General features: G+C 37.8%; 1 protein-coding gene across 4 annotated transcripts in view; it reads right to left on the minus strand.

The window, feature by feature from the left end:
• Window positions 1-534: 534 nt before the first annotated feature.
• Window positions 535-17,480, minus strand: part of TAB3 (TGF-beta activated kinase 1 (MAP3K7) binding protein 3) — a 69,485-nt gene continuing 52,539 nt past the window's right edge. For all 4 annotated transcript variants that reach the window (XM_036992401.2, XM_036992399.2, XM_036992400.2 and 1 more), the window contains 2 exons: window positions 16,132-16,233; window positions 535-4,679 (listed from right to left, as the gene is read on the minus strand). In XM_036992401.2, the coding sequence (XP_036848296.1) occupies window positions 4,531-4,679; window positions 16,132-16,233 (251 nt within the window). In that variant the 3' untranslated portion in view covers window positions 535-4,530. The remainder of the gene's footprint in view (window positions 4,680-16,131; window positions 16,234-17,480) is intronic.

Raw genomic sequence — 17,480 nt, forward strand, 5'->3', positions numbered from 1 at the left:
TCTGTACTTGTGTATGTTTGCAAATTTTCATGAATTAAAAAAAATAGTGGAAATTACTGACTTTAAATATGCTTAATCACTGAAAAGGATGTCTACTATTATTTATTATTTGTGGTGATTTCTGTATGTAAGTTGGGGAGGTTGATGACTACAGACCCTAGCAAGATGAGGGTTATGCTGTCTGTGAGTATTTGCTTTTGAAAAAGTAGCTACAAAAGATATAAAGATTAAAAGAGATAGTCATTATTTTGTAGAGTAACATGAAGTAGAATGAAAAAGGTAGGTTCCTAACATATTCTTTTATATAAAATTTGCTTATACATAAAATTTATCCAATTTTTAAATTAGAGCAATGTACAGAATACCTGAAATCTAACATTACTTCATGTGCTGACAGAGGAACAGAAATGTGGTGAAAGATTAGGTTTCTGACACAGTATATATATTTCAGTCCAGAAATATGAGTTCTGGAACTAGGATTAGTATACTATAAATCATTTCTCACTACACAGAAAAAAGATGCAGAATATAGTGTTTGCTTTTAGTTTATTAATTTATTTTGCAGGAATCTTTGACTTTCCGAATATATACTGTTTGGAAGTACGATGCATGCATAGCTTTTTAAAATGCCTTTGTACAATTTCACCTCAAAATAATCTGATTCACAGCATACACAGAAATCTAAGAGACAAGGTATTTACAAGATTTAAGTTCTTGCTGCTTTAATGAAGAAAATGATCAATTCTTTTATAGTAGGGAAATATAGACATTGGGTGTCATAAATAAGAATTCAGAATTGTTCAGTCTCAAAGCAATTTTTCATGGCTTTAGACACTAAAATTAATTCATTCTATTAATCTCTGAATGCCCAAGCCATGCAAAATCTATTTGTATTAAATATTTGGGGATGTGAATAATACAAAAAAAAATGCACGTCTGGTGAATGTGAAAATGTCATTAGAACTTCCTTTTACAGTAAGAAAATACTGTTAATTCTTTCAAAAAATACAGTAGTGGTGCAACACAGACAGTGCCCAATTCTGACTTTTTTTAAAGTAACATTTCAATTGTCATTTTTCTTTCTCTACAGATAGATATACAGACACACTGTAACATGGACTCATTCCAAGTCTGGACAATGATTACAATATTAAAATAAATCGATTTTAACTATAAAGGGACATCTTCACATTCCAGGATACGTCACTGATATTTTCAAAGGACAATTTTTCTATGTTCTTATAGTCTTACTTTCTGTTCATACTCTCTAAGACATTACAGTTACCTTTAAAATACTATATAGAATTGAGTTGCCACAGAAAGTTGTATATGAACCCTAGATAGGTGGGACAAAGTAATGACAAAATTTAAGCAAACATTGATTTCTTTTAATAATTAAAAGGTACTAAAATTGAGACCAGCTCCTTAAAAATTAAACTGCTTATCACACTTCCCATTTCTTTCAGGGAAATAAACAAACAAATTAGCAACACTTTCCCAACCATCATTAATCTTCTCTAAAACTACCTTTTTTACAATGTATTTCTTTTGTTTCTTTAAAACTTCCCTGCCTCTACACTCCCCCTAAAGAAGGTCACTATCAATTTTACAGGCCCAGACAGTTTCTGGTTCCTCTATTACCCCAATCAGCTTATACGACCTACTCCAAAATTTAAGAGGCAATATACTTTAACAAAATGGCAAATGTGTTTTCTAAAAACCCAGTTTACAAAACAGTGAAAGAATGTAAAAAATGTATAGTCAGATCTATGTGTCAGATACATCAGACTAGTCTTATTTTAAGAAAAAAACCCTCTTCACTAGACCTAAGTGCACTAACTGATGCAAAGTGCTGAAGCACCTCAGTAGGCTGCCTGCCACTCACAGGCCAATTGTCTGTATAGCCAACTGGGAGATCTTTTGGAAAGGCACCTTGAAAGTTGACTGAATTCTCGAACTGCTCATAGGCAAGAAGTAATCTATATATGGGACATAGTTAAATACATCCAATTTTTCAATGTCAAATAACCTTGCTTATTTGAAAAACTGAGTACAGCCTATGTTGGCATATGAAAGTTGTGCACAACCAGAAATGAACATACACAAACATCATTCAAATCAATTTCTGATACCCCACCCTCTACATCTATCCAACAGACTGGTTTCTCACTTTTTTCCTGGCAGGTAAAAACAATGATGTGTAAGATTTATCACCAAAGGACTGGAACCATGCATCTACTGTATGATCACAGCTTAGTAACCTGGATGTAAGTTCATGCAATAGTTTTAAAGTCATCTACATGGTTTTAATAAAGCATCAAACTGTTTTCATACACGATACTTTCATTTTCAACTGACAAGTGCCAAGTCATTGCTGCCACTTCGGCATATCACTAAGAATACTGGTAAACCTGTAGCTAGAACACCAAGCAGTATACGTATGTATTTCCCCCTATTTATTACTTAATACTAAGTGGGGTTGACCATCACTAATAAGAGATATGAAACCATACAAAGGCACTGGCATATTGCAAAACAGGAGGACTGATGGACTGTTGCTGGAGACTAACAGCTACCAGTGTTACAAAAGCCTTTAAAGAATGCTGTTTTCAGGTCAATGCTTTTAAGCCCATCTGCTTTCTCACCATTATTTTCACAGTTTTGCCATAGTTGTATGAGAGATGTCCTATCAGTGTAATTACACACATGCTTAATTTGAGACAAGTGGGTATTTTTTAGGGAATTGTTCACAAACGAAACAATGGTTTTGAAGTTGTAGATAAAAGTGTAAAATTATGATTTTGATGGAAAACTATGATGAGTGATTATGCCTTTGGTTTCATTATGCTATTAAGTGCAGCTTATTTTTTCCAGGTCTGCCAAGATTATTGTTAAAAAAGAATACAATGATAGCTTGAGAGAGAGAGAGACAGAGAGAGAGAGAGTGAGTGAGTGTGTAGGGGGGATACCTGGTGCGGTACAGTGGACATTGTATCTCCACTATAATAACCTCAGGTAAAAACCCTTTAGGATTAGAAAACCTACCAATTTTATTGCTGTTTATATTCACTCAAGTAATGGGAAGATTCCAAAATTGAATTCTGAGCTAGCAAGGTAAGTCAACAATGGTAGAGACCTTGATTAAATGGCCTATTAATTTTCCAGTGGTGTACCCTAGTAAGTCACATGACTTTTTATCTCTTCAGTTATTCATGTCCTAAAGTTCTGGTTTCATAAATAAGGAGTGCTTTTGTTATCACGTGAACTACCTGAACAAACTCAGTATTATCTCTGAACAGTATGTGAAATTTTAAAAGGTCTTAGTTTCAAAGTCCTTTGTATTTTCCCTTCTCTTAATCATATTTCTTGACTAACATTCTCTCCGTCCCCAAATAACGCAGTGTGCAAGTTTATGGTATTGGCCAACTGTAATTTCCCTTGCACTGGTTTATTAACATATGTGCAAATCTTTACTGAATAGCTAATATTGATTTTTTTCAGCTAGGTTAGGATTATGGCACAAAATATTATCTGTCCTGTAAACATTATGAAATGATCACAAAATTGGAGAGAAAAAAATCAGGCCCTATGGACTGCAAACATTTCTTATAGAACCACAGCTGTGCTCAAGATTTCCAAATGGATTTTGGAATGGATTTACATTTGGCATACATTCACTGTGCTAGTGGCAAAGCGCAGTTATATGAGGTCATTCATAAACTCATACTTTGTAAGGACTTGTTATTTTTAAAACCAGTGGCCTGATAAAAGCATGCAGTAACTTAAAAAAATGTATCTATTATATGGCATAATTAGGTCTTAGTCACCAGTGTTGATGTAGCTTGATGAATCATTGTACAAGCAAAAGGGATCTTATCACCTCTGATTGTACTTTCAAACAAAGGGCACAGTGTGCCTAATTCCTGACTGCTACAAATCACATTGTAAAACATCTTCTGTTTGAAATTACCCCTGAAAAAAGCAGCAATTACAAATACCCTTATTATTTTGCCCCTCCCACCCCCACCCCCGAAAAAAGAATCATATTCTGGGTGCTTTTTCCTGTCCTCTTCAGGAGGAAGCAACGGGAAGAAGCATGGGGAGCCTTGGTTTTCCAGAGAGCTGTGACAAGGTAAGTGCTCTGGGAATTCACAGTTTGTTTGCATAAACTGTAACATGTCACACCGTGATTCAAAGTTCTCCTTTATAAAATAAGGGCCTCTCAGCAGTAACTTTAACAACTGGGATTCCACAGAAGAGCTCTTGACTTCTCTGTGTACATTCTCTCAGGAGTGAACCCTTTCCCAGTTTCAAGTACCCCTTTCTATCTCTCACTCTGCAAGAGTTAAGAAAGGAAAAAAGACCTCCCATTTTTCCTTTAGTCAGCACAAGAGGCTACAGTGTCATCCCTCCTCCCCACATGGCATCTGAAATAAAAAGGCTGGGCAAATGAACAGATTCCCAAGGTTTCCTTTTCTTTAAATGGATGCTCAAAGTTTCACTCTCAACCTGGTGCAGACTCTTTGGAATTCAAGTGTACCGTGGCATCTCACACTGCTCACAGCGATTTAGTGCTGGGTGGTTCAGAAAGGTGCAGCTATCACAATTCCACGGAGCCCCTTCATAGTCTTCGTCTCGGGGTTGGGTCCGAGGACTCTGTTTTGAGCCAGTAAGATGCTCTGAGGAAGTTAGGATAAAAAAGAAAAAAAGAGAAAATAGATGGAATTTTTTCCCAAGTATAATCCAAACTGAAATTAAAAACTACCCCAAAAAAAGCAAGGAGGGAAGTTTCCTACCTTACTTGATGTGAAAGCCAATTAGAATCCATAGCTACTGGTAATACATGACTAACAGGAAGTTTATGATATATGTATTGTTACTTTGTTCAAACAATGTACTTCCTTGCTATGAGAAGATAGGCGGTCCAGCAGAGATTAACTTTCTAATTCATCATCCACAGATAGTGGTTATGCTATATTCCGGCCAATCAAAAAGACAGAAATGTTATATAGCATGTTATGTTAATTTTGTATGTTCCCTAAGTCTTCTCTGACTTCAGCCTGCTGTGTGACTCCTGGACCTAGCCATAGCACCTGCCATACTGTACTGAACATGTGGTTTTCATGTGTGCTTCCTTCCGTGAGCCCTCCAGCTCTACAATATGCCGGTGCTTAATAACAACGGTTCATCAATGGCCATGACAGTTCATAACAGTTTTTCCCCAGAATGGTACAAAGAGAAAATGAAGACTGTACAGTCTTTCATAAAACTAAATTCATTTAATATAAAAGATCTTTTATTCTCAGATTCTTTCCTATGTTTTTGGCATTAAAATATCTATACCTGGCAACATAAAGTGCTGGCAACCTTATGTAGGTCCTCGGGATTTTATTAAAACAAAACAAAACTGTAACCTTACATTCCCCCTAGGTTGTTCTCTCTGGCCTTGTGCTCAAAAGGCTCTTTGGCTCTAGAGTTTTTTAGGAACAGTCCCTGCTGAAAGTGGGGTCAGCTAACAATCTCTGGATGGAATTCTCCCTGGAATCTGGAGCATAGCCACCTGTAGAACACTGGAAATCCTCACTGTGAACTGGAAATGACATTAACATCTAAGGTAAGCAGCCTTCCTAAGCAGGTAAGAAAAGAAACTGAGATCTGGGGAAGCTTTAATCAGTTTCATTTGGAGTTATGCTTATTGTCCATTGAAAATTAATGAGCTCACTTGTAGTTGATCAATTTGTCTTTCATGATAAATGGTGGAACCCTTACTCCAGTGGTAAAGAGAACTGAGTTTCAGACCGTAAACCTTCCTTACTGCAGGCATAATAAGTCAGGCCCAATGAGGAATGTGAACTTAGCCTTACAGTAGAACAGAAAACCACTGGGTTCTTCAGCTATTACTATAAGTATAAAAAGGAGATGATGGGCTTGTTTCTCTGGCCTCAACTGTTGCTTTTAACTGCACATTATCACCCACCTTGTATCTCTGGGCTCATGACTCTAAAACATATAGATTTAATAACTGTTTTCTTTTTTTGTCTCATATGGAGGAATAAAAAGTACATTTAACTGTTAGCGCCATGTCCAGAAAAGATCCTCTCTCATTTAGTAGTCTTTACCTTATAAAAAACAGAATCTGAACACTATAAACAAAATCTTATCTTATTGCTGTTAATTTTTAATGGCAGGCTCTAAAAACTCAATTTGTACTTTTCTAGGATAGACAACTTTTATTTCATGAAACTTATCACAGAGTGAGACCACTTAGATGTTAACCCCTTAAGCCAGTATATTCCACCTTACTATGCTAACTCCAAACAGAGCCTTCAATCTTAGGTTGTGGCAGTACAAATGTTTAAAATAAAAAGGGTTTTCAAACTCCTCTTTTTTTCTAAACTACATAAATGGCTGAAAAGTCTCTTCTGACCTAACTAGTACAGGATATTGGGGACTTACTTCACTGTTGAGTACAGTAGGGGAGGAAAGAATTTTTTCCTCTACCCTTCTGAGTTCTTGGCTGAGACCCCCTTATAATAAAAGACAGACTAACAGGAGAAAAACAGAAGCTTAATAACACATATACCTCATATAAACATACACCCAAGAAAACCAAGTAACTCCCTGAGATGGCCCAAACCACCACCTTAAACACCATCTTCAGTTAAAGACAAAAGAAAGATGTCTGGGGGTAGCTATGGGAGGGCGCCAGGCAAGAAAGGTTTGTTACTTATATTTAAATCAGTGCCTTTCTCCACTGATAGTATTCTCTGGTGACTTTGAGTCTGTGACTTCAAGTCACAAGATTCTCTGGTACAGAGGCACTTACAAATGGAAACTGCCTTTATAAATGTAAATACCCCTTACCAGAAGGGGACATCTACTCTGTTTTCAGAGCTTCTCTTACATCTGCAGTTTTTCAAAATAATCCTATGCCAAAGAGGCATATTTTGGGGGTGGCATTTTCTGCTCCCCTTTGGTACCACAACAATTTAAGTTGGAAAAACTTACTCTGAAGTAACTTATCAACATATATGTTTAAAAGCTACCTAATTTAGAAGCTGGTAAGGCACTGCTCATTTCATCATAGGGATGAACTGCTTAAATAGATAAATCTATTTAAAACCTGAAAGACCTTTTAAAGGTCTGTTTTCATTTGATTAACAGGTGTGAAATCTTTTTTAAACGGAATAGTTAAAATGTAAAGATACCTCTACACAAGTAAGAACTGAAGTAAGTAGGTTTTTGCTTTAAGACTAATTATTTTTAAGTGGATTAATTATAAAAGGGCAAATTTCCATAAAAATGACCATCCTCACAAATATCACAAATCACAGCAATTAGAATATATAAGACAAACTGCTTAAAAGGATGCAATTAAAATCTTCAGAAATTCTCAATATTTTCTACACAGTTTCAAAGAAAATGAAAAATTCATAGAAAAGCTGTTATTTTTCCAATAATGGGAAATATGCCAATGGTAAAGGATGAAGGATTTCTTTTTTTAATTGCATGAAGTATAATGTAGTTTCATGTTTGGTTTGTTCTTAGGTTGGGATCTTTCCATCTCAGTTACCTGATCTTTTTTCTGTAGTAAGGGGAATTTAAGAAATATCAAGTAGAATACTTGCACAAATTCAAACATATACAGTGTTTTTAGAAATCTTATTTCAACTGAGTCCCAGGATAAAGTTCAAGAAGCATTAAAAAACTTCTTCACTGAAAAGTTATATAAAGTCCAGAGCTTCCAAGTTCCTTTGAAATTTTTTACTTGGCCTTGCTTTCTAGTATCTTACAGCAATCTGTCCGATACGGCTACTCTGAACTGTGATGTGCAGTAAGTGTAAAACATACACCAGTTTTCAAAGCTTTATTAAGAAATAAAGAATGTAAAATATCTAAATAATTTTATACTGACTTCATACTGAAATGCCAGTACTGTGTACTGGATTAAAATATAGTAATATTGAGGCGGAGCCAACATGGCGGCATGAGTAAGACAGTGGGAATCTCCTCCCAAAAACATATATATTTGTGAAAATACAACAAATACAACTAATCCTAAAAGAGAGACCAGATGACACAGGACAACAGCCAGACTACATCCACATGTGCGAGAGCCCAGCGCCTGGTGAAAGGGGTAAGATATAACCCCCTGTCAGGCAGGACCCGAGCGACCCTCACCCCAGCTCCCAGCGGGAGGAGAGGAGTCAGAGTGGGGAGGGAGAGGGAGCCCAGGACTGCTAAACACCCAGCCCCAGCCACCTGCACCAGAGCGCAGACACAGTGCATGCGCGGGGTCCTGGATACTAGGGAAACAGGGCAGCAAGAACTCTGAGCGGGTTCCGAAGCTGATGCCCCTGTGACAAAGAAAAGCGAGTGCTTTTTGAAAGTCTTAAAGGGACAGGGACGTAACAGCTGGACAGCACAGGTCACAGCCCAGAGACCTCTCATGGAGGTAAACAGCCAAACAGCCCCTCCCCCATCCATTACCCTTCCGGGGCGCTTCCTCCATACTGGCCGGGCAATTCACAAAGACCCAGTCTACACGCAATTACCCAACACAAGCCACTAGGGATCGCAGTTGTCCCAGAAAAGAAAGGCCAGTAGCAAGTGAAAAGTTTGGCCCTCCCAGCTGACAGTCAATAGCACCTGTCAACATGAAAAGGCAAAAAAATAAGATCCAGACAAGACTAACCCAGACAGCTTCGGCATCTGCTACATCTTCCCCTGAGAAGGAACCTGGGGAGATAGATTTAACCAGTCTTCCTGAAAAAGAATTCAAAACAAAAGTCATAACCATGCTGATGGACTTGCAGAGAAATATGCAAGAACTAAGGAAGGAGAATACAGAAATAAAACAAGCTCTGGAAGGACTTCAAAACAGAATGGACGAGATGCAAGAGACCATTAATGGACTAGAAAACAGAGAACAGGAACGCAGAGAAGCTGGTGCAGAGAGAGATAAAAGGATCTCCAGGAATGAAAGAATTCTAAGAGAGCTGAGTGACCAATCGAAACGGAACAATATCCACATTATAGGGGTACCAGAAGAAGAAGAGAGAGAAAAAGGGATAGAAAGTATCTTTGAAGAAATAATTGCTGAAAACTTCCCCAAACTAGGGGAAGAAATGGCCTCTCAGACCACAGAGGTACAAAGAACTCCCATGACAAGGGATCCAAGGAGGGCAACACCAAGACACATAATAATTAAAATGGCAAAGATCAAAGACAAGGACAAAGTATTAAAGGTAGCCAGAGAGAAAACAAAGGTTACCAACAAAGGAAAACCCATCAGGCTATCATCAGACTTCTCAACAGAAACCCTATAGGCCAGAAGAGAATGGCATGATATACTTAATGCAATGAAACAGAAGGGCCTCGAACCAAGACTACTGTATCCAGCACGAATATCATTTAAATATGAGGGAGGGATTAAACAATTCCCAGACAAGCAAAAGTTGAGGGAATTTGCCTCCCACAAACCACCTCTACAGGGCATCCTACAGGGACTGCTCTAGATGGGAGCACTCCTAAAAAGAAAGACCACAGAACAAAACACCCAACATATGAAGAAGGGAGGAGGAGGAATAAGAAGGGAGAGAAATAAAGAATCATTAGACTGTGTTTATAATAGCTCAACAAGCGAGTTAATTTAGACAGTAAGATAGTAAAGAAGCTAACCCTGAACCTTTGGTAACCACAAACTTAAAGCCTGCAATGGCAATAAGTACATGCCTTTCAATAATCAATCACCCTTAATGTAAATGGACTGAATGCACCAATCAAAAGACACAGAATAATAGAATGGATAAAAAAGTAAGATCCATCCATATGCTGCTTACAAGAGACTCACCTCAAACCCAAAGACATGCACAGACTTAAAGTCAAGGGATGGAAAAAGATATTTCATGCAAACAACAGAGAGAAGAAAGCAGGTTGCAATTCTGGTATCAGACAAAACAGACTTCAAAATAAAGAAAGTAACAAAAGATAAAGAAGGACATTACATAATGATAAAGGGCTCAGTCCAATAAGAGGATATAACCATTATAAATATATATGCACCCAATACAGGAGCACCAACATACCTGAAACAAATACTAACAAAACTAAAGGAGGAAATAGAATGCAATGCATTCATTCTAGGAGACTTCAACACACCACTCACTCCAAAGGACAGATCCACCAGACAAAAAATAAGTAAGGACACAGAGGCACTGAACAACACACTGGAACAGATGGACCTAATAGACATCTACAGAACTCTATATCTAAAAGCAACAGGATACACATTCTTCTCAAGTGCATATGGAACATTCTCCAGAATAGACCACATACTAGGCCACAAAAAGAGCCTCAGTAAATTCCAAAAGATTGAAATCCTACCAACCAACTTTTCAGACCACAAAGGCATAAAAGTAGAAATAAACTGTACAAAGAAAGCAAAAAGGCTCACAAACACATGGAGGCTTAACAACACGCTCCTAAATAATCAATGGACCAATGACCAAATCAAAATGGAGATCCAGCAATATATGGAAACAAACGACAACAACAACACAAAGCCCCAACTACTGTGGGATACAGCAAAAGCAGTCTCTTAAGAGGAAAGTATATAGCAATACAGGCATATTTAAAGAAGGAAGAACAATCCCAAATGAATGGTCTAATGTCACAATTATCGAAATTGGAAAAAGAACAAATGAGGCCTAAGGTCAGCAGAAGGAGGGACATAATAAACATTAGAGAAGAAATAAATAAAATTGAGAAGAATAAAACAATAGCAAAAATCAATGAAACCAAGAGCTGGTTCTTTGAGAAAATAAACAAAATCGATAAGCCTCTAGCCAGACTTATTAAGAGGAAAAGAGAGTCAACAGAAATCAACAGAATCAGAAACGAGAAAGGAAAAATCACGACGGACCCCACAGAAATACAAAGAATTACTAGAGAGTACTATGAAAACCTATATGCTAACAAGCTGGGAAACCTAGGAGAAATGGACAACTTTCTAGAAAAATACAACCTTCCAAGACTGACCCAGAAAGAAACAGAAAATCTAAACAGACCAATTACCAGCAACGAAATTGGAGCGGTAATCAAAAAACTACCAAAGAACAAAACCCCCGGGCCAGATGGATTCACCTTGGAATCTTATCAGACATACAGGGAAGACATAATACCCATTCTCCTTAAAGTTTTCCAAAAAATAGAAGAGGAGGGAATACTCCCAAACTCATTCTATGAAGCCAACATCACCCTAATACCAAAACCAGGCAAAGACCCCACCAGAAAAGAAAACTACAGACCAATATCCCTGATGAACGTAGATGCAAAAATACTCAACAAAATATTAGCAAACCAAATTGAAAAATACATCAAAAGGATCGTACACCATGACCAAGTGGGATTCATCCCAGGGATGCAAGGATGGTACAACATTCAAAAGTCCATCAACATCATCCACCACATCAACAAAAAGAAAGACAAAAACCACATGATCATCTCCATAGATGCTGAAAAAGCATTTGACAAAGTTCAACATCCGTTCATGATAAAAACTCTCAGCAAAATGGGAATAGAGGGCAAGTACCTCAACAAAATAAAGGCCATTTATGATAAACCCACAGCCAACATTATATTGAACAGCGAGAAGCTGAATGCTTTTCCTCTGAGATCGGGAACTAGACAGGGATGCCCACTCTCCCCACTGTTATTTAACATAGTACTGGAGGTCCTAGCCACGGCAATCATACAAAACAAAAAAATACAAGGAATCCAGATTGATAAAGAAGAAGTTAAACTGTCACTATTTGCAGATGACATGATACTGTACATAAAAAACCCTAAAGACTCCACCCCAAAACTACTAGAAGTGATATTGGAATACAGCAAAGTTGCAGGATACAAAATTAACACACAGAAATCTGTGGCTTTCCTATACACTAACAATGAACCAACAGAAAGAGAAATCAGGAAAACAACTCCATTCACAATTGCATCAAAAAAAATAAAATACCTAGGAATAAACCTAACCAAAGAAGTGAAAGACTTATACTCTGAAAACTACAAGTCACTCTTAAGAGAAATTAAAGGGGACACTAACAAATGGAAACTCATCCCATGCTCGTGGCTAGGAAGAATTAATATCGTCAAAATGGCCATCCTGCCCAAAGCAATATACAGATTTGATGCAATCCCTATGAAACTACCAGCAACATTCTTCAATGAACTGGACAAATAATTCAAAAATTCATATGGAAACACCAAAGACCCCGAATAGCCAAAGCAATCCTGAAAAAGAAGAAGAAAGTAGGGGGGAACTCACTCCCCAACTTCAAGCTCTACTATAAAGCCATAGTAATCAAGACAATTTGGTACTGGCACAAGAACAGAGCCACAGACCAATGGAACAGACTAGAGACTCCAGACATTAACCCAAACATATATGGTCAATTAATATTTGATAAAGGAGCCATGGACATACAATGGTGAAATGACAGTCTCTTCTACACATGGTGCTGGAAAAACTGGACAGCTACATGTAGGAGAATGAAACTGGACCATTGTCTAACCTCATATACGAAAGTAAACTCAAAATGGATCAAAGACCTGAATGTAAGTCATGAAACCATTAAACTCTTGGAAAAAAACATAGGCAAAAACCTCTTAGACATAAACATGAGTGACCTCTTCTTGAACATATCTCCCTGGGCAAGGAAAACAACAGCAAAAATGAACAAGTGGGACTATATTAAGCTGAAAAGCTTCTGTACAGCAAAAGACACCATCAACAGAACAAAAAGGAACCCTACAGTATGGGAGAATATATTTGAAAATGACAGATCCGATAAAGGCTTGACGTCCAGAATATATAAAGAGCTCACACGCCTCAACAAACAAAAAACAAATAACCCAATTAAAAAATGGGCAGAGGAACTGAACAGAAAGTTCTCCAGAAAAGAAATACAGATGGCCAACAGACATATGAAAAGATGCTCCACATCGCTAATTATCAGAGAAATGCAAATTAAAACTACAATGAGGTATCACCTCACACCAGTAAGGATGGCTGCCATCCAAAAGACAAACAACAACAAATGTTGGCGAGGCTGTGGAGAAAGGGAAACCCTCCTACACTGCTGGTAGGAATGTAAGTTAGTGCAACCATTGTGGAAAGCAGTATGGAGGTTCATCAAAATGCTCAAAACAGACTTTTACCATTTGACCCAGGAATTCCACTCCTAGGAATTTACCCTAAGAATGCAGCAATCAAGATTGAGAAAGACAGATGCACCCCTATGTTTATCGCAGCACTATTTACAATAGCCAAGAATTGGAAGCAACCTAAATGTCCATCGATAGATGAATAGATAAAGAAGATGTGGTACATATACACAATGGAATACTACTCAGCCATAAGAAGAGGGCAAATCCTACCATTTGCAGCAACATGGATGGAGCTGGAGGGTATTATGCTCAGTGAAATAAGCCAAGTGGAGAAAGAGAAATACCAAATGATTTCACTCATCTGTGGAGTATAAGAACAAAGGAATAACTGAAGGAACAAAACAGCAGCAGAATCAGAGAACCCAAGAATGGACTAACAGATACCAAAGGGAAACGGACTGGGGAGGATGGTTGCGTAGGGAGGGATAAGGGGGGGAGAAGAAGGGGGGTATTAAGATTAGCATGCATGGGGGGGGAGAAAGGGGAGGGCTGGGCAACACAGAGAAGACAAGTAGTGATTCTACAACACTTTGCTATGCTGATGGACAGTGACTGTAAAGGGGTTTATGGGGGGACCTGGTATAGGGGAGAGCCTAGTAAACATAATATTCGTCATGTAAGTGTAGATTAATGATAACAAAAAAAAAAAAGAAAGAAAAGGGGGATTACTCCCTGATAGGATAAAACTAACTGTAAATCAACGATTAATGCATGCTTTAAATATCCTTAATTTTGACCACTTAAAGGGTGTCAGATGATCGGCTATGGAGGTATATTTTTCTGATAATATTCCTTTCTCTTAAAAAACCAAAAAAAGCAGTTACTGTGTGGTGATCTCCAATGAGTTCTACACAATGGTATAAAGGGCATATAAAAGTGTAGGCAAAGGGTCTGTTTGTGTTTCTACAGATGATCAAAGCCTAATTTGGCTACCCAGAAAATGAACTAAGATATGATATGAAGAAGAACTTCCAACAGGAGCACTCTCTGGAAGACTCATACCAGAAGATGATCATCAAAAACCTCAACAAAGATCCAGGCGCTACTACAGCTATAGCTGCATTCATCCCACCGGTTCCTGAACTTGTCATGGGAATGAAGAAGGAGCTATCTAAGTTGGCCTGTGCATACAGTAAAACAACAAATTTGACTGGATCTATACTGTTGGAACTCAACCAAGAATTAGGAGAAGTGCAAATTGTAGCGCTCCAAAATCTTACAACTACAGACTATCTACTGCTAAAAGAACATATGGGATGTGAACAGTCCCCAGGAATGGGTTGTTTTAATTTGTCTGATTTCTCTCAGACTGTTCAAGTTCAGTTGGACAATATCCACCATATCATAGATAAGTTTTCACAAATGCCTAAGGTGCCTAACTGGTTTTCTTGGTTTCACTGGAGAAGGCTGGTAATTATAGGTCTGCTTTGGTTATGTAACTGTATTCCTATTATGTTAATGTGTGTGCACAATTTAATTAGTAGTTTAAAACCTATACATGCTTAAGTTACTCTACAAGAAGATATGTCAAAGAAATAATCAATCTTCCCATGTTTTCTTCCGCCAGCTACTTCTATAGCTTTTCTTCTTCCTTCCTAATTACAACCCTTAAATAGAATTCGTGCCTCATATCGAATTTACCGAGTATCATAATTCCTCCAAGTGGTAAAGATACCTCAAGACAAATGCTGGGCATAGAAGCCACAGGGCATAAATCTGCAAAGAAGTAAAAAGCTAACCTTTTCAAACAATATTGCTTCTCTCTCACTTACCAACTTTACATTTCCCTGTATGGCCCCGGAAGATGACTGGTTAGCCAGAGACGGGTAAGATTCCTCAAGGGAGGAACAACCTAAGACAGGCACAGTCGCAGGGGGGCCATCAGGTGAGAAATTGGGGATCAACAGAGGTGAGGCTTAGAACCTCACCCCCCCTGTTCTGAGAGAAATCTTCTGCATCCGTGGATGTTTTATTGCCCCTTGTCTAGCTTAGATTAACACATAGTCTACAGACACACACCTGATCATCTACATTTGCTCTCTTACAACACTCAACTATGTTTTCTACCTTTATCTTGCATCTACCTATCACTTCAGCATTTTATTAAAAATAATAATAGAGAAATGTGGTATCCACATATAAAGCAAGTATAAAAATTAAATGAATATTCATATTTGAACTGATTGTTTATAGTTCATAATGCATGATCAAAACCGAAAGTTACTTTGATGACTGCCCTTGTACTGTTCACCATGTAACTTATTCACTATGTAAGAATTTGTTCTCCATGTAAGAACTTGTTCGTTATGCTTCAGAAGATTGGAGACTGACGAGAATTAGGCTTGGGGTGGATTAACAATTGTGCATTGAGCATTGACTCCCCTATACAGAATTTTATTGTTGTTAACAACCATTTGATCAATAAATATGAGAGATGCCCTCTCAAAAAAAAAAAAAAAGTACAGACTTCCAATTGTAAAATAAATAAGTAACCGGGATGTAAAGTATAGCATAAGGAATATAGTCAAAATATTGTTAACAACTTTGTATGGTGATAGCTGGTACCTAGAATTATCATGTATATAAATGTTGAATCACTGTGTTGTACACCTGAAACTAATGTAATACTGTGTGTCAACTACCCTTCAATAAAAAATAATTATCTACAAAAAAATATATATATATATTAATATTAATTTCCCTTTTGTTTTACTTTAACATAGCTACTAGAAAATTTTATGTATGTGGCTCCAGTTCTATTTCTACTGGACAGCACAACCTTATAAATTCGTTAGATTAATTTTTAAAGGAAAAAAAAGCCAGCCCTTACTCGTGGTGACTACATGGGTTAACACATGTCTTTGGACACTTTGCACAAACTCTGGGCAAACGAGTACAAACCATCTGCAACCGCTGCCTGGGTGTCGTGGACGTCCGCCTGTACTTTGGAGGTCACGCTAATTCTTCGGGCCTTCCTCTCAATGGTGCAGGGATCTGACGAGTCTGTGTAAGAAGCAAAGGCCACGAAGAAGGGATCAAGCCACTCATTTCAAGAATGGACAGGCTCACCAGGACCTCTCACAAGACATGCACAGTTGAGTGTTTACCCTTCCTGTTATTTCATGTGACCTGTAGCTCTCCTGTGAGGCCAAGTTCCATATTTACTGCTGCTTTTACAATCTATCCAGAGTAGTGTCTCTTACAACTTTTCCCAACCTCTCCAATTATTTGGAATAAATGCCTTATTTTATCAGTGTCCCACTCTGTAGTGGGTCAGGAGTGCAAACTCAGTGATAGCAATTAAATGTCAATGTGAAAACAAAATTTGGGAGATAAGCAACTCCCTGATTAAGCAGGTTATTAGAAAATTATGGGTTGAAAGTACACTATCTACATAAGGCTAACCAGAGAACCCACTTTCAATAATGGTTAACATTAAACTACAGTATTTTATAATTAAATAGCAAGAATAGCAGTACTTGAAAAATCAGAGCCAACTCAAAATACTATATACTGATAACAATTTTTAAATTTCATAAATTCCAATTACGTACATGTGCAAAATCCTAGTATGACACTTTGCAACATGGACTGCAGGCATCTCAATTTCTTGCTAGAATACTGTTTCTATTAATTTATCCATTACTATAGTGTAAGCAGTCCTTTCTATTAAGTAGAAATGAAAAATGAAAGACTTCATATTATTTGCCCTGAAGAACCAAAGATTGCCTTTTCTCATCAATTCTGAGCCCATAAGCAGTCCCCTAGTACAACCCATCTTTGGAAATCACTGTTTCAGAAGCCAAAGCATGGGGCTTAGGCATTTAAACCCTTTATTACCAGAGTAATCAAAAGCAGAGTAAATGGTCTCCTTAGGCTCCAAAGAAGAAGGTCAAGTTCTGTTTCATAGGCTTGTAAAGCATTTTTATAGGGTCGCATACCTCCTCTCACAACAACCCTGTAAAATACACAAGCTGAGTATTTTGACTGATCACCTCTCTGGTACACAGTGGATCTGAACAAGGTCAGGCGGCCAGGACAACCCTGACCAGCTCTCAAGTCACGGGACAACCAAGGTCAGTGCTCTCCCCACTGTGAGTTACCCACAACAGGGCGGGGGGAGCTCTGTGAACCAGTTGAGAAGCTTATATATATGCACACTGTACTGCATAATTACAAAGTCCAGTCCAAAAAAGTTTCTCTCTTTCTTTCTCTCTCTCATTCTGTCCCTTTAATTATCACACTTATTA

The sequence above is a fragment of the Manis javanica genome, chromosome X, assembly GCF_040802235.1.
Source record: "Manis javanica isolate MJ-LG chromosome X, MJ_LKY, whole genome shotgun sequence".
NCBI lineage: Eukaryota > Metazoa > Chordata > Mammalia > Pholidota > Manidae > Manis > Manis javanica.